The sequence below is a fragment of the Ambystoma mexicanum genome, chromosome 6p (assembly GCF_040938575.1).
Source record: "Ambystoma mexicanum isolate Mex_15411 chromosome 6p, UKY_AmexF1_1, whole genome shotgun sequence".
NCBI lineage: Eukaryota > Metazoa > Chordata > Amphibia > Caudata > Ambystomatidae > Ambystoma > Ambystoma mexicanum.
Window position 1 is genome coordinate 826,181,829 of NC_090935.1, and position 27,080 is coordinate 826,208,908.

Here is a 27,080-nt window from a genome sequence, read left to right on the forward strand (position 1 = left end):
CCCAGGCAAACTGGTTTCGTCAGAAACGTGGGCTGTGGACTAAATTTATTACTAATTAACCTCCTCAAGATGAAAACCCTGAAAGGGAAAGACAACCTGTATATGGCATTTATTGATATGCAGTCTGCTTTTGACTGCATCGACAGAGATCGGTTATGGGCAAAAATGACATTGATGGGGTGCCCGAGGGACCTAATAGCGGCAATCAAAGACTTATATACTGGGACTGCCTTGCAGATCAGACTTGATCAGGGAGGAAACCTGACTAGAGTAATACGAACTTCCAGAGGACTGAAGCAGGGCTGCCCTTTGGCACCCATGCTCTATAACTTATTCATTGCGGACATGAAGGAGGTCTTAGATGCTCCCAGCGCCTGCCCTCCAAGCATCAACGGAACTTTGGCTGGATGGCGTCTGTACGCCGATGACTTGGTTCGCCTAGACAAGACCTCCATCAGCCTCCAGTGAAAGCTGGACACATTACAGAAGTACATGGATCTAAATGGATTGAAGATTAACATCAGAAAAACAGAAACATTGAAGATGGAGAACTCAAGAGTCAGGAGCAACAGATCACCACGCTGGTCATTGGGTGTGATGCTGTAAATGCATTGGAGGGACAGGGTCTCCCTGTCCTTGTTCTGTAGTCCTTTTTGCTGTGGTTTCTATATTATTTTCTGCCCAGGAGTCCATCTGGAACTCCTGGCAGTGCAGCTCTTCCTCTTTTTGGTTCGGTGTACAGACCCTTTGGATACCCTTATGACACCCGTGGGTGGGGGTACAAACTTCTACCCATAGTGTATGTTTTTGTACACCTGTGTGAGTCCCACAGAGCAAGGTATGGGCTGGTGGCAGCTCCATGCTGAATTTGACAGGTGCTCTGAGTATCCTCCATTTTGGGATACCCATGCCCTGCCATTGGAATCAGTTGATTCCTGATAGGAGACAAGATGGCCCCTGTGGCCTCTTGCTTTCTATTGCCTATTACCTTGTTTTTCCCAAAGTCATGGGAAGCCCTGACTCTGTCCCTTCCCCCTGACTGGCTGTTGGGTGGAAGTCCCATATATGGTATTGTGGGCATGTCCAGGCCAGACTGGCTAGAGCCTTCCCAGTGACTGTATGTTGTGGGTACGCCCTGAGGGTGGGATCTGGGTGAATGGAGTGTGTGACCAATATGTACTTCTTTTAATGGGTGTCTGGTTTCTGGCATGTGACACAAAGAAAGACTGAGACAGCCCTGCCCAAAACTGGTATGAATGCAATGTGGAGTGCTGAATGGCTGGGTACTTGTCCTAATACACATTTGTTGTTGTGAGTGTCTGGAGGGAGGAGAATGGCCAGAATGCACTGTGAGCCGGATTGGCTGCCTCCTGCCTGAATGCCCTTCTGAATGATTGGTTTCCTGAGTGTGACCCAGCAGAATGAATGGGAGATCAACAGTATATCTGGGGACCTCTCACTGATGGAAGCTGTTGTGCCTTCAAGGAACTGATCCAAGAGGGGATCTGGCTAGGAAACCTCTTCCCGAGCTAAGAGGGACCATCGTGCACCAGCTGATCTTTGCCAAAGCTCCCTGGATATCAGACCCTCAAAAGACTGCTGTCCGGAGACGCGAACCGCCGCGGAAATCACAAAGTGAAGCGCACAGACATTGAAGTCCATCACCGTCGACAACCGCTGTCGCCGACTGGAGCCGCAGTGCTCCTTTGCCCAAAAACACTTTGAACAAAGGACACCCTCACTCATCACTGATGACCACTTTGTGCCAGCGGAGTAAGTCAAGGCCGTCGATGCGCCGAGAAGAATCCGCCAGTGTGTTTCCCGCCACCCGAAGACCACAGAGATGCCGACAACTCGACGCCCTTGCTGGGCCAAAGTTCTTCAGTAACTCTAGCGGCAACAAACTATCATCGTAGAGGTGCACCGCATGCCTCATCTTAGCAGGACGTCCACGACCGATTGTCGACGAGCACCGCCAGGACCAAAGCTGCTGCCTCGATACCTTTGTTCACCATTTCCTTGTGGAATCTCGACGATCCGTGACTCCTGCCTTAAAGGGGTCACTCAAGAAGGATCCGTCGACGACCCAACGTCGAACTCTGCTAAACCAGGTACTTTGGCGCAATAGAACTTTTATAGAAGGAGATGAGACTCTGTTTGACAATATATGGACTGGGCTTGTCGTATATCATATGTATAGGTTGCCCAGGTGGGGGATCCTCACACAGAACTGTGTTTATTGGTAGGGGACAGTATTCTGCCTATTGTTTTAACCAACCTGATTTCCTCCTATGTCTATTGTTGGTTCACATTATTAACTGATTTGCATGACATTTGAACTGAGTACATTTGATGCATTTTAATCGAATCAAAAAGTAATTGTGGTACCACATAGAAACTGTATATATTTACCATTTTAGATTATCTTGAGCACAAAGTGTGTTATTGTGATTGTACACATCACTTGAGCCTTATTTATTTGAAGAACTGTGTTATCACTAACATAGTGTGTGGACATTCCTTTGTGGGTGCTTGGGGACTACACTGTACTTAAGAACCAGCCTGCATCACCTCCTGAGAGCTTAAGCCTTGATTGCTCGTCCACGATACCATATAGAGAATCTTGGCTGGGGTGCTCTGTTCCTCTACTCTGCCATATAGAGAGCAGGAGTCCGTCCAGATACCCCCCTCCAGTCTTTACACTGGGGAATAACAAAATAATATCAGTGGCTTTAATGAAGTACTTAGGCATAATGATCAGCGCAAGTGGGTGTAAGAATCCCTGGATATTCAATTTGAACATGAAAATAAAGCAACTAACAGCGCAAGGTATGATGATAGGAAAGAAATATGGAAATTTCTCAGTACTTCCCGTCATCGATTTCTATAACCAAAAGGTGGTGCCAACCTTGACCTGTGCGGCAGAGGCCTATCTGGGGATGCCATGGGAAACCTGGGAGAAATTGGACAGCAGATTTTGGAAGAACATCTTAAGACTACCAAACGCAATATCCATGGCCACCATAAAACACAAACACAAACGTTACATAGGAGAATTGTTTGGAGAGCCCTGTCGACCTTTGGTAAACTTAACACCCCAGAATGTCTGCCACAATTCCATATCATAAGGATGAAAGAAGAGGGTGTGTCCGACTGGCCCTTAAACCAGTGGAGAGACAAGTGTCTGGGAATACTGTCTATCTGGGTCTGTCAGTCGACATCCTCTATAAAAATCCCTTATTGGTCAAAAGAGCATTGATTGGAATGATCCCAAAACTAAGAGATCAAATTCTAAGATCCATACTCTATCAAGAATACTCACCGGACAACTTAACATTACTCCACAATATCTGAACGAATTCCTGAACGCCAAATAGAAGGACCTGCTTTTGAGATTCTGTTTGAATATTCTACACACAAAAGTCAACTTGCATAGATATGGTGGCATGGTAGAAGATGACAGATGCTGCCTATGCAAGGCTCAACCGGAGTCACTAAAACATCTGATTCTTTTCTGCCCGGAATCGAGAACTGAGAGAACACTTCTCCTGTACAGGCGTATGAAGACCAATTTTGGAACAGATGCAGATGCCTTTAAGGGGGGCCAACGCTGGTTTTTGCGATAATATTTTGTGGAACTGCTCAATCATAATGAGAAAGTGATTTTGCCTCCTTGACCCAATCTGAGCACAACAATTCTGCACTCCCTCAGATTGACCGTGATCAGTTTTCATCCTCTGGGAGTGACCTAAGGAAAGAAACAGTGATCATTGACTTAATTGAGGAATGGATAGCTGTTTTAATTTACGTTTCTTTGCATTTCTTGTACCCGTCTGTGCTTTTAAGCCTGTACGTGTTTTCTCTTTCTTTTTCTCTACTTTTTATAGGGAATGCAATTGAATACCGAAAGTTTCTAATAAACTAAATGCTAAACACGAAAAAATAAAAAATAAAAATAATTTGCACACATGCAGTGCAAATTGAGCATGAAGAAAAGTGCTATGTGAATTGCTTCTGACAAATGTTCTGCTAGTTTTCAAGCCTGCTCTTAGAAAATCCTTTTGTAATCAGGACCCAAATGTTTGGTGGTGAAATATGAAGATGCAAATGCAAATTCACAACCTTCTGCCAGACATAATTAGCATTGCCAAAGTGATCCTGTCCACTCTTTCCCAATTTTCACTCACTGACGCTTGGAGACTCATATGTCCCAACTCCCGTGCATTCTCTTTCTACTCCTCGGTTCATGACTCACACTCCAGGATAGATAGATGGCTTACCGCTGACATCCTCGTGAGGAGCATCACACAGATGGCAATTCTCCCTCGCACTTTTTCGGACCACTCTCCGGTGACACTCTCCATCATCTGGGACCCATCCCGCGCCGGGCCCCACCCATGGAGATTGAAAGCACAATCCTTATTGGATCCAGTGTTCGAATTGGACATGCAATCGGCCATGGACGATTACTTCTCATTTAATACAAGGTCAGTTTGCACACAAGCCACTCTCTGGGAAGCCTTTAGGCCTATATCAGAGGAATTTCCATTTGCAAAGAATCTGGGATTCTTAAGTTGATCCGAAAAGACATATCCAAAAGCGAAGCGTCACTCATCTCTCTTGAATCCCGGTATGCCTTAACACAGTCCCCCGCACTGCTTGCCGACATCGGCACGGAATTGGATAACTTACGCTTCCATGCAGAACGTGAGAGGAAGTTCATGGATTCCCCGGGTGCCGCCAGGAGGTATGGGGAGGGAGAGTGACCTGGCCGTGTTTTATCGAGACTACTGAGACAAGAGACGGGAGCCCCCAATATACCAGCTATAGAAAGAGCCGATGGTTCCCTGGCCCTTCTCCCGCAGGAAATTAACAAAGAGTTCCAACATTTCGATGAATCTCTTTATTCTAAGGTCGACTCCGCTTCGCCCCTTGAGGTTGACGAGTTCCTGGACTCTCTCCCGCTGTCCATCCACTCTGATGCCGCTCGGGACATCTTGGATACGCCAGTCACAGCCGATGAAATCTCAAAGGCCATTGACTCTTTGGCCTCAGGCAAGGCCCCCGGTTCTGATGGTCTCCCAATTGAATTTTATAAACAATATAAATCACGGTTAGCCCCTCGTCTCCTGGCGCTGTGGGAGGAGTCTAGCAAGGCGGGTACTTTGCCGCCCTCTCTTCGCGAGGCCGTTATAACAGTCTTGCTTAAACCTGGTAAGCCCCCCATCCAATGCGGTTCGTATCGCCCTTTGTCTCTTATCAACTGCGATGTTAAGATATACTCTAAGATTTTGGCCCAACGTCTGACCCCCTATGTGCCTCAGATTATCCACCCGGACCAGTCAGGCTTTATCCCGGGGAGATCCACATCCCTTAACCTTTGCCGCCTATTTAATATTATAGCGAGAATCAATCCTGACACACAGGCTGTAGTGATGGCTCTCGACATGCAGAAAGCTTTTGACTCGGTATCATGGGAGTATCTCTGGCGGGTGCTTATTAAAGGCAACTTCGGACCCCGTTTTATATCATGGGTCAAACTGCTATAGACAGATCCGGTGGCGAGGGTCGGCACTGAGGATAGGTGCTCGCCCCTCTTCCCCATTGCCAGGGGTACGAGACAAGGGTGCCCTTTCTCTCCCCTGATCTTTGCCATCGCCATCGAGCCCCTTGCAGATAGGATGCGGCAGGTCCACTCACACCGGGGACTCCGGCTGCTGGGTTCTCCTGATATCATATCCTTATATGCTGACGACTCATTGTTGTTTGTCCGCTCCCCGGAATATAACCTCGCCCCGATACTTGAAGATGTTATGCTTTTTGGTCGGCTTTCGGGGCTCTAGGCAAACTGTTCTAAATCTACTTTGTTTCCCCTCACTGATGCTACACCACCACCTATGGATTTATTGGGGGTTGTATGGGCTCAATCTGAATTTATTTACCTTGGGGTGACTGTTGCCAGGCATTCCCAAACAGTGTTTGACTCTAATTACCGAAACTACCTGTCAGCACTTACCCATAAATGCTCGGGGTGGGCGAGGCTCCCGATCTCACTTGCTGGGCGGGTGGGCATCCTTAAAATGTTGGTATTACCTCAACTTCTCTACCGGTTCCTTAACCTTCCACTATGGCCCGGAAGAGAGTTCTTCCAATCAGTATCCCACATTGTCAACACATTCCTTTGGCACTCTGGTGCGGTTCACCTTAAACTAAATACACTTACTGCCCCTATGGATGGGGGCGGGTTTGGAGCTCCCAACTTTGAGAGGTATTGGCTGGTATCTCAGGCTAAATTTGCCTCTCATTGGTTCAATACGGGGCATCCTCCCCCACATGTTCGGTTGGAGCAGAGGGCAGTGGATAATCCGGATATTCGCCCCTTGGTTCTCTCCCCACCCGATCTCGGAGTCGGCCCCCTGGATCCAGTTGGCGCTACATTTATGGCTATATCCAGGATTTGGGCGCTGACTAAAGTCTCTTTTCCGTTCCACGGGTCGCTGCCTATATGGAACTGCCTCCCAGGTGCCCCCTCTGTTCCTGCCTCTGTTGCACTCTTCTGGGCAGACTCTGGTCTTTTGTTCATGTGTGACTTCTTCGAACAAAATAACTTTAGGGAATGGGTTAACCTGCCTGTGGCGGTGCGCTCGGGGTCTCCCGTCTGGCTCCAGTACTCTGGTCTTCGCCGGTCACGTACCATTCATTTACAGATGAATACCGAATTACATGAGTAAAAGATTGTTCAAATGCGCCTAAGATCGGTGGGCAGCCATATTAAGGTCTTTCTAACATTCTACAACCATAGTGAAAGCTTAATGGAAATACAGTGACCTCATGCAGATTTTCTCTCCTTTCTCCTTCTTTCACAATGCTATGATGCTGTACACTTATGTCTGGTATGTACATTTTTATTTATATACACAACGTATATCATTCAATTTTTATATGTACTGATGCATAACTGGTTAGTTGTATGGGACTATGATTTACCCAATAACAGAGAGTATAGCCCTGAAGAAGGAGATTGAATCTCCAAAACGCATTGGCAGTAAATCTCTCTTTCGAATCTGTTAGCCTTATCTTGGCTTCCTCTTCCAAATGTATTTTTGAATTCAAGAATATTGGAAATTAAACATCTTTTTTTGACAAATCTTACCTTATCATGGAGTTTAATTGACAAGAGTATATTGGACGAAGAAATAATGTTTTTTTGATTACTTTGGTATGAACTTTCCTCTCAAAATGAATGAAGTAACCTCATCTGAGGTACCACATTTGAGCGACTGTATAGCTGAGTAATTTCACTCGGTTTCTTTTTCCCATGCTAATTATGTCTACCAGGAGATTGTGAATTTGCATTTGCATCTTCATATTTCAACACCAAACATTTGGGCCCTGATTACAAAGGATTATCTAAGGGCACGTTCGAAAACTAGCAGAACATTTGTCAGAAGCAAATTCATATAGCACTTTTCTTCATGCTCAATTTGCACTGCACGTGTGCAAATTATTATAATTTGTGAATTTTTTCTTATTTAGCATTTAGTTTATTACAAACTTTCGCTATTCAATTCCATTTCCTTAAAAAAGTAGAGAAAAGGAAAGAGAAGACACTGACAAGCTTAACAGCACGGAGGGGGGTACAGGAAATGCAAAGAAACGCTTTCCAGAAATAATTAGCAACCATCCTTTAAGTAATAGGTGAAGCAGAATCACAGAGAGTGCAAAGATTTCACAAAATTATATCCAAATGCACGCAGATGTAAATGCCGTTTATGGAAGAATCGCTGGCTGCTTGGAGAGGGATAACACCCAAGTTTCAGCCTCATATACACACACAATATATACCTACAGACATCAGTTTTGTGGTGGAAGGACCTCGCTTGGGAGACCGTGTTTTGTGAGGGAATTCTTTTGCCCTTAGGACCAAACAAACATTGCCCCTTTTCCAGAAGCTGCAAGACACATTTTTCACAGATTCCTGTTGATATGTATATTTTGTTTTTCAAGCTTTCAAAGTCTTGACTTTTTTCAGGTTTTTGCTTCTCCCGTGGGCTTTTTTTTACACTTTATTCAAAACATTTAAATTTGAAAAACTGCATTTAAATAAACAAATAATTTGCATCATCAGGTGGCTCATAATTGACGCAACTGACCCTCACATTATTCTATGGAGTTGTATAATTACATAAATTCATGCTTACCTTGCATTGCAAGGCCCGCCGCCTCGGAGTGGGCAATACTTGTGACATCAGTTCCATTGACTGCCATCACTATATCACCAATTTGAAGTCCTGCTTCCTCAGCGGCCCCATCTATTGCACCGCAGAAAATGAAGGCAGTAATTGTTACAGAAGTATAAAAAGACAATTTATTTTTTGTGCATCAAAAAGAATCATCTGAATTTCAAAAATGATTGCATCCTGAAGCAAAATTAAAATATGTTGCAATAAGATGCAGGTTTTCATGATTATACTACTTCATAAAATAACAATCCGAATTTGAATCTCATTGTGTGTTCTGGTTGGCTCAAGAGGTGGTAATTGCAGCCCTGTTGTAGTTCCCTGCAGGGTAGATACTTTTGTCTTTGCTGCGTGGTTTATCAGTGCTTTGTTGCAGTGTCGATCTTTCAAGTGGATATTGCCTGGCAAAGCTATGATAATGTAGTCGCCCTTCTTGGCAGGCCTCCAACTTTACACAAGAAGCTAAAACTATTGTTGAGTTTGCAGGCCGTAGGCCTGATTCTCAAAGAGTTTCACTGGAGCAAATGATTTGATGGCCAGGAGCATCCTAGCACCTGCTACCATATCCCCAATTCTCAAAGCCTAACACCGGTGCAAATCTGGATATGCCTGAAACACCTTTCCGATGCTCGTGTGCAAATATGATTCACAATGATTTGCTCAAGGCCATCTCAGAGATGCTCCAGGCAGCTCCAGACTTGCTCCAGTTTCAGGCTTTGGGAATCAGTTCTAAGGCAACTGGTGCAAATCCGAGATGTGTACTCACATTTCCCTTATCTGCAAACAGAAAATGTAGGGATGCACAGCATAATTGTTAAAGAAATGATGTCCTGATTTTATTAAATTAAATCACCTACTGGTCCTCTGGGTAAATCCTTGGCTGAAGGACATGGAACTAAGAATAAACTATGCCCACCTAAATTAGGTGAGAAACCCTAGAAGATGTTCCTGCTTTCTCTGCCCCGCTGCTCGTGAAAAGCTCAGGTGAGAATGAAACAATTTTTGAATCATGGAGTTGAGGACTTTTCTTTACATCTTCCCTTCACCAGTTTAATGAAAATTGTTACTTTCACTCTGGTCCTTCATAGGATATTTCTGGTTTGTCATCAGTCCAAGTTGTGGATACACGGATATTATCAGAAACACAGAATGTAATGAAGAACTATTTTAGATAAGCAGTAGGCAGGTCTCTGCATAATACTTGTTTCAATAAGTTTGGGACCAACGGACTTCGACAAAATGGCCGTAATAGAAATCCTTATGGATTGCAGGGTGTTTCTAAAACAGTTTGGCCAAGTTCTTTGAAGTGACAGGTTAATTTCCTTAAACATATAAAATTTGTTTTTTCAGTACTGATTTAGTTGATTCAGTAGCGAAATTCATTTCTACTTATATTTGTTATTATAGGCTGACAGTCTGGGTTTACCTGAAGAAGGATCTTTTATCCGAAACGCCTTGTAACAGGATGAATAGTTGTACAAGAAACATCATGCACCATCATTTTTCCATCCCTAAGGACTTTCTTTAGCATTAAATAAACTCCATACAACACATGTACTCATCATTTGTGAATGTTGGGAAGACCATTGTCATTTCAATATTTAATGTACTTCAATGATTGATTAATTCCTGTTTGAAATCACTTACATTTGATACTATTTTGTTTTACCATTCTAATTAATAAGATATTAAATTCTTCTATGAAAACACAAAGCAGTAATCTAAATGTATTAGGGTTATTTCCATGAGAGGGCCCGGATTTCCTCATCTGCCCCAGTGGAAATCATTGATCATCATGCCCCTGGACATTTCTGCAAGAGAACCCTTTAAACGAATGTTGTTAAGGAAATATATATGTTGAAGTTAGTAAACTACTCCAATATGGGTATCTTATTGAAATGTACAGCCCTTAGAAATAGATTCCTTAACACTGATAGATTTTGCAACATGACACCGTCCACAAGAATTAAAACTTTAAAATCAATGGTCTAGCATGCAATTTACAATGTATTTACTGGAAGTAATTTTTATGTTCAATTCTCAATTTATGTATTGAGATGTCCACTTCTTGATAAAAATATATATTTATTTATTGTTTTATGAAGCCATTATGCAGCAATATTAATTTCCATACTTCATAAAAGAAATAACTGGTTCAAATGTTCTAACAGGTTTTATTTACATGGATGCATATTTTTCGTCAAATCAGTGTTAAAAAGAAACCAGATCTAAAATCATTAATCATGATACCATGGCCCAGAGGATAATTGAAAATACAGAAATATGTTAGGATGCTTTTCAGCTGAACGGCGACCTTCTAGTGTCCTTATTTATGCCCCTCGTGGATTCTGGGAGATTGATTAAGGCTGCTTCACACATGGAAAGACTCACCTACACTACTGTTAGATGTGTCATTTGCACGTGAAACTAACATCCTCTTAAAAAGCAAAAGTCTGAAACTGTCTTTTGTAAGCAGGCATTCAACCTGCATAGCATCACTACCCGGGGAATCCACTCTGACCCACGACCCCACAGAACAAACCAAATCTCATAACCCATACACTGGGCCATCCTGCTGCAATTGAGGATGGAATTGGAACTTACATCAAGGTTTTACATGTTACCCCGCTGGCAACACACTGCCCCCACTCACCATGTGCACATTTCTTTCTAGTGCTGTGAAGTGGTTGTAGGGTGGTATGACAAAGCAGGAAAACTAATTACAAATTAAATGAATACTTGGCACCTAAACGTTCATCACTAATGAAGAAATGCTTTGCTTCATCGTATGAAGAGGCATTTGCAACGGAGGCGTTCAATGCACTTGGGACACCACAGTTAGCGCTGGATAAAAACTGTAGCAGATTACTGGAAAAGTAAATCACATTCTTAAGTGCCAAATGCTGACTTGAATGAACAAGGTAACTGAAACCACTGCTGGAAAAGTTTACAAGTATATGGAAGCCTTTTGTCCTTTAAACGTCTTAAAGCTCAAGCAGAATACAATGAAGGAAACGTATACCCATCGATGAGCACCCCATACGTTGATATTTCCCGAAAACAAGAAGTGGTCCAGAGGTGTATTATAATAACAAAATATTAATCTTAAACAGTGACACAGGTAAAATAGGACTTGCAAGTCTGCACACAACACAGAAAAATTAAGATTGGGTACCCTTTCAACCATGTGCATCCCAAAACATTGGGGACTTAAAGAGTAACCAAAGTCCCCAATGTTTGGGGATGCACAGGGTTAAATGGGTACCAGATCTTAATTTTTCTGCGTTGCGTGCAGACTTACAAGCCCTATTTTGCCTGTGTCATTGTTTACAGTTAACATTTTGTTATTATAATAAGCCTCTGGACGAAATTCTCCTGCTTCTTAAGAAACCAACACTGGACCCCGACTATCTCAACAACTTCAGTCCAATCACCCAATTTCCCTTCCTAGGTAAGATCCCTGATAAAGCAGTAGCTACACAACTCTTCCAACACATTGAAGCCAATAACCTCCTTCAGTCCTACCAATTTGACTTCAGACCCAGATGCAGCACAGAAACGGCTATCATCAAGGTGATCAACAATGCCTTTAAAATCCTCTATGATGGCCATCCTTGCCTTCTAGTTCTCTTTGTACTCTCAGCAGCATTTGACACAGTAGACCACCAGACACTCACCGATAATCCACATCAGCGGATGGGTGTCAGCGAGATCATCCTCAGCTGGTTCAAATCCTACCTTGCTAATTGCCAAGAGTTCATACAAATGGATTCTTCCAAAACACCAACTCTACCCATCAGCCGTGGAGTCCCGCAAGAATCCATCCTGTCCCCCCCAATATTAAATCTACACATGGAACCGCTTGAAACACTTCTCGCTCCACCCAACATCCACCTCCCTTAATACGCAGATGACATGCATATCTACCTCAAGGTATCCACAGACTCAAGGCCTGCCTCACATTGATCCAGTCCCGGATGTCCAGTGCTTACCCGAAGCTCAACCCCTCAAAGACTGAATTCCTACTGCTGATCAACAACACCAAACACCCTGAATGTTAGGGAGATGTATCATTATTGTGCTTCATCCCCTCTCCTAGTTAGACCCCCAGCACATTGTGCTGAACTACTGGACATTGTTCATTCAACCCTGAATGAGTGGAGCCTTTTTCCTCTCAGGCATTGTTGTGGGATCTGCCTTTTGGAACTCTATTCTTTGTATTCTACCTGTACTATGGAGTCTGTTTGCGCTATAGCTCTTAAAGGCACCTGTGTTGTACTACTGCAGCACATAGCTCCTTATGGGCAGTGTTGCTGGGGACCCTTAGGGTCCTCCTTTAAGATAATGTTTCTACATTCTCAAGTAACTACAGTTCTTAAGGATATAGAGATACTTAGTATCTCTCCCAAAACTCTATAGTCTGAGAGATTGGCAGACACCACTTTCAGTGGAGTGCCAAAGGGGTACTTAGTATCCCCCTTCTCTCTGCTCCTGTCACATAGACAATCACCCAGTTATGGCTGGTGCCAGGGCATGTTCTACCAACTATTGTGTCCATAGCCTTGGTAGTGCACAATAGAGGCACCCAAGTACCAACTAATAATAAGGTAACAGAATGTGAAAACAATACATTTCTAAAGTACCAGTACGTCAGCAAGCCATCTAGTGAGGGTGTGAACGCCCTGGCTTTTTTGTTTTGTATTAATAAATAAAAAGAGGCAAGTAATCCTGTTTCTGAAAGGGAAGTTTGCTAATGAGACCTCTTTATCATAAAATGATCCATGCCTAAAGCATAGTTCATCCATGTACTTTTGCTGCACCAGTCTCTTGACATCTGCAGCCCGTACTATCCAGAGGCACAGGGCAGGTTCAAAGGTCATATGTGCATTCCTGACAACTGCTAGGGCACCAAGTACCTTCACAAAGAGGTAACAATTTTACTTCTCAGTCTCAATGACAATGTAATAATTGTTGCCTTTTCAGTCTGGTGGTAGGGTAATCTCTATGAATAAGCTACACCTGTTTATGATGTGGTGACTGTTAAGAGGACATAACTATTACATATACCTCAATTCAATATCAAGCAAGTGTCAACTCTGTGAGCCCAGGTCAGTGATGTCAAGGCAATGTATATTCATGGCTAGCCTGGCTGTCTCCACTACTCCAAGTGGGACAATATCCAGGATGCTGCCTTCCTTTGATGGCCCTGGAGGAAGGGTAACACCTCGCCTCAGGGCACAGCAGCTCTCACCAGTATATCTCCTTGGAACTCTGCCTCAAAGGGGCAATCACACAACAAAGGCCAGCCTCACACCCACCAGGGTATTGTAAGTCAAAGGGCATTCAAGTCAGCAGGCTTGGCAAAAGTGTTGATTTAGAGTAGACAGAGAAGGAAGGTGCACCTGAGAAGGCAATCCACCATCTTGGTTTTCTGTTGTGGTTCTCTTCCGTCCTTCCCCCTTCATTTCCCACATAACAAAGTACTCTAGGTGTGATGTAATAAGGCATGGGTCACTCACTCTAGGTGTGATGCAATAAGGCAATATACAGCAACAGCTACTGGACGCCTTACAGCAAGCTTTCTCAAAGCGAATCCCCTGTGACATGTTGTCTTTACAAGTAAGGGGTCCAATAAACTTTCCTTGATTCAACTTTGGACAAAAGAAGAATATACATTTAGACCTCTGCTGGGTGTGCAGTCCATTCAAAGGTCCTCTGACATATAGGTGAAGGCAGAAGGCATCCATAGCAGAGGAAAGCTCTGTTTTCTAACTATTCCAGGGAACATTGGGGTGAACTGCTGTGGACCAAAGCCTGCCACTCTGCCAGCTCCACCAAGACCAGGTTCTTCACTGGAGGTGAAGGAACCCATAAAGATGTCAATCAAATTCCCTGGACTGGACGTGTAGAGCAATAAGAACTCACCTTGATCTAGAACCCCTGGATTGTGACTCACAGGAGTCTGCGAAGTTCAAATCATCCTGGAATCATCTTATGTGGCTTTGGGGAGCCTTTGAACTGCTTTGATCATGATCAATGACCTCAAGCCCTCACCGGCCTCATTGTGCTGCTTTTGGCACTCTTTGCATCTTTGAACCACTGACTGCATCTTCGTATCAGTTTGACAATATCTTGCTCCCGCAGTGAACCTCACTGTATTATGTGAACACTGGCTCACTGCTGTGGAGGTACCAGACTCACCATATCTTCTAGCACCACTTTAAGCTATTGTGTCACACACCGACTTAACCCGGAAGAACCATAATTTTGACCCTACTCTATCGCCAGCTCAAAGATGATAGGTCCATCCAAATCATAGTTCATTCTCATAATTGTTACAAAATCCTGGCTAACGGAAGACTCATCTGCAGTTTTGTATTCTTTAGTCTCCTAAAATTATGCCATTCTTTGTGCCAATCACAGTGATAAATTGGGTGATGGTTTGTCTTTCCTTTTCAGTAACTCCCTTGGAGTATCCATTTGCCCCTATCCTCTGATCTGTTTGGTACTGGAATGCTGGCCTTAAATATTTTGATTAATGCCAATCCAGCCATGAGAATGGTATCAAACACCAGGCCCAGCAAATAACTTGTTGTCCAAAGTTTCAGACCAGCTTTCAACTTGTGCCGTAGGTATTTCTCACCTTTGAGTCCTAGGCGACTTTAACATTTGGTTGATTTTCACAAAATCTGGAGGGATTTAGTTTTCTGGAGTTTACATAAGCCCATGATGTAAGACTGCTAACCACGACTGATTCAGATACTGTATTGCTCTTGACAGTTTTATTTCACAGAATATGGACATATCTCTTGGTGAAACATGTGATGTGGGCTGAAATGTTGACTCTGCGTTTCTTTCACTTTAACTATCAATCTCGCCCTCCACAGTTTGATCCAGTCTAGGGAGTCTACATTTTCTAGGTTTAACAGAAAACAGACTCCAGTGTTTGTTGATATTTTGCATTTTCTCATTTGACTCAGACAGTCCTTTTCAGCTTCATCTTGACTTCTTCCACTCAGTCTTCTTGAAGTGTACTGATGTGTTTGCACCGGTTATGCCAGCGAGATTGGGACTAAGAATGTTCCCATGTTCTCTGATAATCTTTTATCGCGTAAGCACAACTGCTAATGTCTGCTGACTTTGCTATATACAAACATTTTTTTATGGCAAAGAGGCTCTATCTGGAATCCTACTGTCTTGTGAACTCAATAAACTTAACATGCTTTTCGAGTTGGTGCAAATCTTTTTTGCACCTACCTGTAACATTAGTCCTTCCATGGCCTCTCAACAGCGCTGCAACAATTGTTTTTTTATTTCTTCAGAAAATTGCGGCCTTTCAATCTGGTATAGCCACTTATCTTGTTCAATTCTCCCTTTCTCACAATACTGGTACTTTTGCTCCTCCCCTTCGAACTGAAGAGTCCTTTCTTTAAGACTATCTTTTCTACAATGCCTTTTTCCTCTTTTGTTCTTAAAATTATAGAGGAAGAAGAAATATTTCTCTTCTAACTTCTGACTGTCCTACTTCCAGATCTGTTAACATAGCTAAGACTCATTCTAGAGCTCTTGCTCCATGGATTTCTAATCTCACTAAAGTATTATTTTCCTCTGGGACTGTTCATCAACCTCTCAAGCAAGCCTAAAATCTATTTTAAAGAATCACCTCTGCACTCCTCCAATGGCCAGAAGATAGGCTTATCTGCCTTTTGCAGACCTTCCCTGGCTTTCTAAAGTTCTGGAAAAAGTAGTTGCAGGGCAACTTCAGAACTTTGTGGATTTTCGATATGAACATACTACTACTCTGGGTTTTATCCAGGTCTTGTAACCAAGACGGCTCTCCTCTCAGTGTTAGATGATATCCTAATAAATGCTGCCTGTTGGCATCGTTGCGTTCACATGCTGGATCCATATGCAGCCTTAGGCACTAGGAACAACGCCGTCAAGGGGGTGCAAGGAAGGCATGGTAAAAACAGTAAGACAGACACAAGGTTATCTTGGGGTGTATTTCGTTATCCCTGTTTACACATGTAACTCTAACTAGGGTGGCAACCGCGAGGTCGGCTGTTGTAACTGAATCGGCCTTTTGTTTGCTACCTGAGTCAATTAATGCCTTTACTTGTTTCTCATTTATCAAGGCCTTTTCATATGTGAAGTCAGCAGAGGACTGACATAAACATATGCTGAAGGTTTCCATATCTTATTCAGGTGCCTCCCACTGTTCCCCTTTTAGGCATCCTTTTTCCATGGGTTCTTGTTTTAAAATGTTCTGACTGTTTCTGGCAAGCTTCTCTACATGAAAAGCAAATCAAGGAGATGGTTTGATTCCCTTAGGTTCTTCTCTTTTACTTTCCTCTCTACCTGTAGAGTCAGGTCTTCCATTCTTTCTTTCGGTATCCATTCCTTGGTTTTTTAGGATCCTCCTCTCCTATCTCATACTTGGGTTTGGTGCAGGTGAGTAAGTTTGTCATCTATGCACTCCTCACTTCGTTGTACCGAGTGAAAGTGTTTGGCTGCATCCAAGTGGTATTGGGCAGTCTCAATGGCCATGGCTAGGGGAGGTAGGTTTAGTTGTAGTACTGCCTTTTGAAAAAAGGGGGGTAAAGAGTTGGTGAATTGTTCTAACGTAATCATCTCTACCAATTCTTCCATTGTTTTGTTGTTAATCCAAATAGCAATTGTGTTTTTGATTCGTTATCCCAATTCAAGGGGAGTTTCCCCAGGTTTTAGGCTAATGTCCTTTAATTTTTGCCGATAGAAGTTACAGGTTTGGCCTACCCTTTTTAAAAGGCCCTCTTTTATGGATATAAAGGCAGCTCCCTGGGCAAGATTAAGTAACTGGTAGGCGGTCTGTAGCTCACCTTTCAGCAGAGGTCCTTGATAAAAAAAAAGATTTTCTTCCCAGCCTAACTAATCATTTGAAATTCAGACATAAATTCCCTACATATTCGCTCTCTTGGTATGGTGGGAATATCCTTGAGGTAGCAGGTTTCTTGCCTGTAACTCAACCAATTCCGTTAAATAGTCTTGAAGTATAGCCTCGGCCTGAATTTGATGGGTGGCCAGCTGGGCCATGCTGCCAGCTGGGCCATGCTGCCAGCTCGGCCATTTTTTCCAGCGGAGTAAGGGATCCTTCTGCATTTTTTTCTGAGTCAGAAATGAAACAGGTCTCAATTCCCTCTGATAAAGTTTCAAATTCGTCAGACTCCTCTGAGTCTGATTCCGCTGAAGGAGGAGATTTAGATAGATTGCCTACTAGACCTGATGGAGTAGGGGCCGAAGTTAATTTGGAACCGAAAAAAAAAAGTTCAGGACAAGGGGGTTCCAAAGCGCTAGGTCTAATGTGTGCTGGTCGTATTTTTAAGATTATTTGATTACACTGTTGAAAGTTATAGTGGGACAATGGAAAGATATCTAAAAAAACCCTGTTTAAAAAAATAAATCCTGTTGACAAGTTGGAACATACAGCTGGGAGAGCAAAACCTCCTTTAGAGTGGATACACGGTCAGAGTCAAGGAGCTCAACAATTCAATTTTCCCCTTCTGGTGGTACAACGATTATAAGCATGGATTCTCAATTTAGATCAATTGAATCATATCCCACTTCTAACACCACATGTAAGGGAGGCATGGTATCAAACAGTAAGACAAGTGATCACAGTTCAAGGGTGTTTATTGAACTTCAACTTGGTTTGAAAATCTAATCTTAAATCTAAAGATGGAAGCAAGCTACGACCATCAAATAATAATAACGCAGTCCTAGTGGTGTCTTGTCAAAATAAAAGGGCCTATACTAATAAACCTATTGCCAATCCTTACTTCTAAATACAAATAGTGAGGGAAACAACATTATGCAAAAGAAAAATGTTAAAGAAATGATATGTCAGGATATTCATGCCATTGGCCTCCCTTCCCCACGTTTTCAGCATGGGACAAGGCGGCACACTCGAGCTAAGCACAGCCTCTAGCTTCTGTAGCACGAGGTTGCAGTTCAAATCGCAGATTCAGGGACTTCTATGTCAAAGTCTCTTTGCCATTCAAAGTCTCTTACTTCAGAGGACTGATGCGACAAACATTCAAAAGTTTCTTTATCCTCAGGATTCTCATGTACAATTTCTTGGGTGATTTTCAGGCTCACACCCCCTTTAACACAACGCTTTCAATTGATCTCCCCCTGTCAGGCTCAGACCAAATCCATGTACTTTTCCAACTTTCGCTACTTCATCGAAATCGAAGACTTTCAACTGTGCGTGGGATTTGACTTGACCCGTTGCAGGACCACTTCGCTTCACATGTATTCATTCTCTTTCAATTGATCGCCTTCTGCTGGGCTTGTACCAACTTTATCTACCTTTATCATTTCTCAGCTGGGTACCTCACAGAGACCTTCGATTGAGCACCCATGCAGTGCTTGACCACTCTGTCAAAGGTATGGTAGCTTGCTTTAAAGTTCAATCACTCATCAGCAGTTGAACTTCATTTGCGTCTCTTATCCCATGCGTTTTAACTATGTTAGTTACAGCGCTCGCCATACAATGTTGCTGGTTGCAACCTTGGCTTCAACACAGACCGGTCTTGTATCGGTCTCCCCAACTCACCGGTTTTGTTGCTTTCACTGAAGCAGCTTTGTTCTAAGAGACAAGGACAGCACCAGGGTGGCGGGAGATTCTCCCCGTCTTGATTACTGATGCGGGGGGGCCCGGGTACCTCCGACACACAATGCAGAATTCTTCAGCCTGGTTTCCTGGTCTTACGCTTTCTTTCGAGGTTTCATGGAAGTAACGGTTCGGAACTTCCCTCCTTGTGACCCCCTTCTGTTTCGCCGTCTTTCGCCTTTCAAACTGCCATGTTGGAACTGCTGTTTCCTAATGTGCTTTGCCTCGCTCATTGTCAGGGATACAGGTAGGCAGAGACATAGACAGGCTACTTGCAGGGGTGTTGTGGGAACTATTGTGGCAGAACAGGCTCTGCGTGGGAAGTTGCAACCATATAAAAGGCTGCTTTACCCTATGTGCAGGAAAAAGGCACTAAAAACTACATTGCCAAGCAACCGGCGGCGAATGACTACAATTCCCAGCATGCTTTGGGCCGATTCGGGCCAATCAGGGACCAGGAAGGGCGCGGCAGCCCCAACGCGCATGCGCAGAGCCCCAGGCATGGGGCTTGCACTTGAGACTCCACGACGAGAGGACGTGTGGACCGGAGCTCCAGCAAAATCACTCGCGAGGGGCCCAGCCCCAACCGAGCAGCAGCCCGGCCCCTCGCCTTCACAAGATAAGTGCCTCGCGGGGGAAGTGCAGGGGACCAAAGTTTGCCTATCCAGAGCCCCTGCACCACTGTGAAAAGATAAGTGGGCATAACTTTGGCGCTGTAGTGCGCGGGCAGTATATTCTGGGAAAGTTAACCCGTGCAGGGGTCCATATTGTTGTTGGGATGTTTTCACCCAGGTTTGAACGCACACGCGGTTACGAAGGTCTGCAGGAAGACCACTCGTGGAGATTCAGTGGAATCTACAATTACGTTTGCAGGGGTCTGCGGGAAGACCGCTTGCCACTAGTTGTACACTCTGCTGTACATCACCTGTTCTTGGTGCATTTACCTTGCACAATCTGTGCCTTGAGAAGGCAACACTGTGTGCATGTGTGTGTAAGCGTGGCATGTTGTGAATGCTACAATTTGGAGGACACACATTAACGCTTGTCATTTCTTTTAGCTTGAACCTCTGGGGAGAACCTTTCACGGACGTGCACAAGGACTCGACTGCTCTTCATGGACAAGACCGTAAATACCGGAGCTAAGTCTGCATGCCATTTGTATTGTTTAAAAACTGTGTACTGGTCTGATTGACATAGGGTTAGATAGTGTAAGGGTGTGCTTATGTGCTAACTGGTGCTCATGTAAAAGAATAGCTACTAAGGGCTGAGGACACCTGAACAAAAGTGCACAGCAATCAATCTACCCTATATTTCCCCCGCCCTGTCCATATCCTCTACCTTACCCTCAATCCAGTTTACCTAACTTCCCCCTACCTATCCAACCATCGAGACCCTAACCCTCCTTCCCTGCTCTGGTCAAAGAAACCTGTGTAAGCCTTGACTTGCGGGCTCCGTGACCATAGTGGGGGTGGTTGGTATAACGTCGCTCCTGCACCTTGGATCTGGATATCGTGACACTCATAGTGTGCTCTCATGCTCATCCTTTTATCTGTGTGGGGAAGTGTAATGGAAGTCAGGTGTGAGTGAGTGTCGATAATTGCCTGATCTCGCCTGACCATAGTATTGGGACATGTCAGGTACACGGCTCGGGTGTTAGTCTGTTTTCCCTTAGAGCGGGCTGGCAGTGACAAAGTGTTTGTGTTGTAAAAGGTGGGGGAGTAGAGTTCCTAAATATCCTACCGGGTAAAATTGGGTAAAGGTGTGACAGGGAAGGGGATACCATGTCCCACCATCCGATGTCCCACTCCCACTCCCCGAAGATCCCTCACCCAGGTGATCCTCCCACACTGGTCCACCCCCAGGAACTGGATCCAAAAGCGATGGCTGTGTCCTGGCAACCTGGATGACAGATCCCTGGGGACTAGTAGGTGAGACACCTTCTGGTTTCTCACAGGTGGTACACGTATCAGTTGCGCAATTAACGTGGTGATGTCAAGAGTGAAGTGGTGGGTGACATCGGGAGCGGGGACATTATTGAACACAGCATAGCCTACACACAGAGACACAGAAGCAAGTCCAAAGGGGGAACTTAATGAAGGGTTGGTGATTAGTTGTAGTAAAGGGGTAGGTCAAGCGGTGTGGACACAGGGTGGGGGTGCAGGGTGCATTAGGGGTAACATAGTAGGGGTGCTTTTGAGCAATATGTGAACATCAGAGAAGCCATTTTCTTGTAGGCCCATATTAGGAAAGCATTTTTCACAGACAGCTCCTAATAAAAGGGCAGCAAGCTTCTGTGGTAGCAATATGGATTTCTTGAACATTCAGCAGAAAGAGTGCACAGAAATATTGCAAGGCTGAAGTTTCTCAGGAGATCGCAGTCCCATCAAAATCAGTCTAAGAGTTACTTTGGAGGCCAATGAGCTAGGCACCTGGAGGCACGAGGAGAGTTGGTAGAGAAATAGAAATCTAATACAGTTAATTAAAATGCAGCCACAATCTGGTAGAGTTTTTGTTAGCCTACTTTGGCAGCAAGGTGTGACAAGGGAGCTGGGGGCACTGAGCAATGAGGTTGAGTTTATGGGGGGTGTGACAGGGAGCCAATCAGCAGAGAGAGGCTTTGGTGTCCCTAGGGTGCAACATTGTACAGTGTCCTTGCTGATGTCCACTGGGCACATAATTGGTCAGACTCTGAATATTTCACCCCTTGCCATCTCAAGATGTTCTATCCAATCAGTATGCAGCAGTTTATCGCTTTGCATATTGGGTAACGTCAACCAATGGCAAACAAGTGCTTTTGACAGGTCAGCACCATCACGTAATTGCGGGATGGTGTGGGAAGGTTTGTAACATCCATGCACTTGAAGCTTCCTGTGTTAATGTGAAACCTTGTACACAATCAGGGTCACTTAACATACACATGCATATAGGGGACTGACATAGCGCCACCAATCAGCTCCTGTGACCTTCTCAAAAAATGTAACTAAAATGGATGATAATTCTATATTTTGTGTACTAAAATGTAGCTGCAGTGGGTGCTGTTGACAGCTCATTTAATTCAGTTCAGCACCACGGGGCTGTCTGAAACGTGCTTGCCAGCTGTTTGGGTTTAATACATTTGCATTACTTCTTGCTTGGTGTATGTTCTGTTTATGGATTACTTTTTCATCCTGGAATTACTTTTGGCAGAAGTCCCTTGGTACAATGGATCCATATGCAACCTTGGACAATATGAAGCACAGCCTTGTTTTGGACCATTTGTTGAAGGTGGCTTTTGTGCATGGATCATCCCTGGAAAGACTGCATTAATTTGTCAGTAGTTGTGAGCAGCAAGTCCTTATATGTGCATTCCACCCAACTCTCGCTCTGCTGTCAAACACTCCTCTGACATCTGCCACCTCCTTAAACTCCTGGAACTGGATGTTCCCGCTCTCACCGAGACATGGTTCAAGGCTAGCTCTGTCACGAGTTTTGACACACTCCTCCCCAAGGGCTAAAAGATCCTCTCTGAGCCCATGCCCAATAGGCCCGGAGGCACAGTTACCCTGATCTTTCCAGAGTGGATCCCTGCTTCCATCATACCCACTCAGACCTATTCCTCTTTTGAATGCCTGGTCTGCAGGCTCTCTATCTCTCCTGGCCTCCCTCTGACCTTGGCCACCATCTACAGGCCACTTGGCTAGTTCACCCTCTTCCTCTTTGACTGTGCTGAGCTCACTTCCTCTGTCCTTTCCTCAACCTCCCAGCTTCTCCTCCTTGCGGATCACAACATTTACCTGGACTCCCCAGACTCCTGTGGGGTTTTTTTGCAACCTTTTTCTTTCCCTCTGCATTCTACCCTCAGGTCCCACTCACTCTGCCGGCCACACCTTGGATGTTCTCATCTCTTCAGACATCTCTCTCTCTAATCCTCTCACTACTCCTCTCTTCTGAAATTACCACTTTCTTCTTTCTTCGCACTTGAAGCTTCCTGTTCCCATGACAAAGGTCCTCCCAGCACTGTCACCTTCCTTCGCAGTCATTTGACCTATGAATCGAGTGCCAGTGGCCACCTTTGCCTACACTTTCTCTCCCCCATGTACTCCTGCGGCTGACTCCCATCCTGACACAGCCCTTTCCATCTCTAACACTCTGGATATCCTTTCCCCTGTTATGAGGATCCACCTGAAGCCTACCACCAAGTGCAATTATTGGTAATACTCTGATCTGGCCACACTGTAACGCAAGTGCAGAGTAGGTGAACAGAAGTGGGGATCTTCGGGTGCACCCTCTGACAAACTGCCCTGCCACTTTCTCCAAAGGCAATACAGATTCTCCATCTTCTCTAAGAAGAGGATCCATATTGAAGCCTGCATCTCTGCGGCCTCTTACAACACGGCCGAACTTTTCAAAATCTGCAATGATCTGGTCAATTCTACTGCAGTATCTACCTCTTCTATACCTACCCAGGCCCTTTGCACGGCTCTGGCTTCTCATTTCAACACTAAAACCCAGGATATCCTGTCCACACTCCCCTCCTCTTCTCTCTCCCTCCAGCTCTCACAGACCCTCCTTGGCCACAACCCCATCTCTGCTTCTCTCCTCCCTCTCTCCTGTAACACCTGAAGATGTTTCCAGACAAGTCCGGTCTATGAAAGTATTATCCAAACAGGTAACCCTCTGCTCCTCCAGAACCATTAAGGACAACATTGTTTCTCTTTCTCCAGCCTTGGCCGATTTCTGTAATCACTCCTTCACCAATGGATATTTCCCCTCTCTTCTCAAGCACTCCCTTGTGCACCCCCTACTAAAAAGGCATTCTGCCAACCCCTCCATTCTGGCAAACTATTGCCTGATCTCTATCACTCCTTTCCTGGGCAAACTCCTGAAGAAATGGCTATCTCCCAGCTAACCCTCCACACTGAATCTGTTGGTTGTCTCCATGACTATCAGTCTGGGTTCAGAGCAGCCAGAGGCATGAAAACTGCACTCCTGAACACTGCTGAATATCCGCTCTCTAATCTTGGCTCTAGCTCTCCCTCTGTCCTCATTCTCCTTGACCTTTCCTCTGCATTTGACATGGTTAACCAAAACATCCTGATTACTCGTCTCTGCGAGACCCTGGCATCAGGGATCAGGCTCTGGCGTGGCTGATCTCCTTCCTCCTGGACCGACCTTCCCAGGTTTAGCTTGGGTCCTTTCTCTCCACCACCTCTCTCTCCACATGTGTGGTTACCCCAGGGGTCTATCCTCTCCCCCAGCCATTCAATGCCTATCTGGCCCCTCTGGCCCTCCTAATTTCTACCTTTTCCTCTAACTTTCAGTGTTATGCAGATGACACCCAGCTCTCTTTCAGGCTACTGTCGGCCTCCTCATCGCTCATCCCTGACTCTCAGTCCGCTATTCAGGCATGGTGCGCCTCTAACGAACTCGGCCTTAATGCCAGCAAGACTGAGATCCTTCTCATTGGGATCCCTGCTCACGCTTTTTCTCTCTCACTCTGGCTGCCCTCCTTGGGCTCTCGGTCCTCACCCTCCTGTGAGGCATAAAACCTTGGGGTCATCTTCGACTCCACTCTCTGCTTCTCTCAACACATCATGGACCTTGCCAGGAAGGACAATTTCCAGCTGTTCCTCCTCAGAGGTATTGTCCCTTTTCTCACCTTCCTCCAGAAGCTCACTGTCTCCAGAGCCCTGGTTCTCTCAAGGGTGGACTACTGCAACAGTCTCTTTGTCAATCTGCTATCTCTACTCTTCGCCCTCTTCAATTCATCCAGAAAAGGACTGCAAGTCTTCTTGGCCTCAAGACCAGGGACCACATCTCTCCAGCCCTGAAATCCCTCCACTGGCTCCCGGTGGCTGCAAGTATCAAGTTTAAGCCCCTCTGCATCATCCACAAGGCTTTCTGGGGCCGTGGCCCTCGCAACCTTCACTCTCTCTTCCTAAGTACCTTCCTTCTAGAGCCCTTCGCTCATCTACTTCTAACTCTCTGCGGGTGAGTCGCTTCTCGAAGCAGAAAATGGGGGTAGTTCTCTCTCCTCTGCAGGTGCTCCCCTGTGGAATGGCCTCCCTGCCTTTCTCCGTCTTGAATCGGATCTCCATAAGTTCCAGAAGCTCCTCAAGACCTACCTTTTCTCCTCTTCTTTCTCGCCCCCTCTTGCCTGCTAACTTTCCCTTGCTCCTGCTCCATCTGCTGACTGGCTGCTCAGTGTCCTGTGAGTCTTACAGGACACTCCTCCCCCTCGACCAGCTCCCCCCTGCACTTGCCATCTGGCCCAACTTGCACTGCCACGTGGCTAACCCAGCACTACCGGGCTGGGATTGTCCCCTGTAGTCCCAGCCTTCCTTGCACTTAACTAAGTGCCCTAATGCTCTGGGTGCACTTCTCCCTGTACCCTCCCCCTGCACTTCTCGTTGCGCACTTGCATGATCTCAATGACACAAGGCCTAGTAAGATCGTTGTCTTGTCTCCCCTTTGTTCCCCCATTTGCCTTGTTGCTCCTTGAAACACTTGTGTATAGGCGCATAATAAATAACAAATCAATCAATCACCCACCTAGTGCAGCAGTGGATTGCTGGGTTCCTCAAAGTTCCCTTCCATCCCTTCTGCCTTTTAATATCTACTTTCTTTTGAAACTTCTTGACAGCCTAGTCCTTCCTTTGCACTCTTAAACTAATAACACAAAGTTGTTGATGAATGTCAAAAAGTCAGGATCATGAAGTCTCTGCGCTCACTTCTGGCCTGGGTGAGGTGTGTAGATGGATGCTTGAGAGAGGCCTTAAATTAAGTTCTAGAAAATTCGACTTGACTTCTGCTTGGCTGTAACCACCTGATTCAGAGCCCCTCAAAACCTCCTGGTGCACCTCATTTAGGCCAGACCCCCAAGTTTGCTGACAAGGGCTAGGACCTGGGTTTCATCTGTTAGGCCAATCTGGGCATGAATGCACAAATCAACCTGGTATCTAAAGCATCTTTTTTTCAAGCTCTGCCAAGTGATGCACATGCTGCCTTTTATCGCCAGTAATATGCATCCTGTGGTGGTAGGATCTCTTATTAACTCCAAACTGTACTTTCACTTTGTGCCTACCAGATGCAGGGTTTACAGTTGGTTCAAAATCCCGCAGTGAGGTTAATTTCTGGCCTTAGTAAAGCCTGTCCTCCTTCTCTGCTTTGCAGACAACTACGATCCGGTTTTACATTTGCTTCCTAGTGTTCAAGCTTCTGCATGATCTATCCCGTCTCTGCTTGACTAAAAAAACTCTGAGCTTCAGTTTCAAACCTAGAGGGGACAGGAGTTTTTTCTGCCAAGGCAGTCTGGGTTTGGAACTCTCTGTCGATTAAACAGAATCTCTTAGTCTTTAGAAAAGCAGAAAAGACCTATCCATTGGATTCATTTCCCAGTATCTCTTGATCCTTTTCCACATGAGAGATAACCTGTTTATTTGCACCTTGGGGCAATTCGGTATGCTCTGTATGATCATCTGTAGATTTCAAAGAGCCAAATAGACGGGTATCTTCAATGCCTCTTATTTAAATAAAGTACACCTAACATATCACTAAATCTTGAGTTAGGATCACTTAGGGTCTATAGAAAGTAAGCACTGCATTGGGGAAATAACCCATACCAATGCAATGGAGTACATTATATCTACCAATAATCCCAACACATAAAACAAAATCACCAAATTATAAATATCCCATGTATTCCCAACTCACAATTACTGTATTTTTTAAATTCCTACTCAGAAGGTGGCCCTAGATATTCTGACATCACTCCTGACCCCCTGATTTTTTATAATGGATTTTATTTAGTTTTAACAACATAAAAACAACATCAGTATAACTTATCATCTCTTTTACAACTTTAATTTTCACATGTATGTGTTGCTTACGGAGGCTGAATGAACCCAATAGCACATTAGCATACATGTTGTCCAACAGCCTCCCCTTTCAGCCTCGCATGGCTCTGAAATAAACAATCATCACATAACTCTCCTTCCTCTCCCTTCCATTCAAGTATGAATGGTAGCCATGATCATTAATTTTGCAGCTCCCATTTACTCCATATCTCCTTATAATGTTGGGGGCACCGCCCTGGCTCCAAATACTCTGCTCTACATTGCACAACATCGGTCCACTCCTTTCCTTCATAGCGACATTCCTGGAACACTTTGCACTCCCCAGTGGGATGCACTATCTATTTTAGCCACAGC

The 27,080-nt window shown here is 44.8% G+C and overlaps 1 protein-coding gene across 1 annotated transcript in view; it reads right to left on the minus strand.

Moving 5' to 3' along the window:
* The window catches only part of LOC138510049 (uncharacterized), a 731,668-nt gene that overhangs the window by 252,337 nt on the left and 452,251 nt on the right, over positions 1-27,080 (minus strand). Inside the window, exon 7 of the mRNA XM_069625466.1 lies at positions 8,202-8,312. Within this exon, the coding sequence (XP_069481567.1) occupies positions 8,202-8,312 (111 nt within the window). The remainder of the gene's footprint in view (positions 1-8,201; positions 8,313-27,080) is intronic.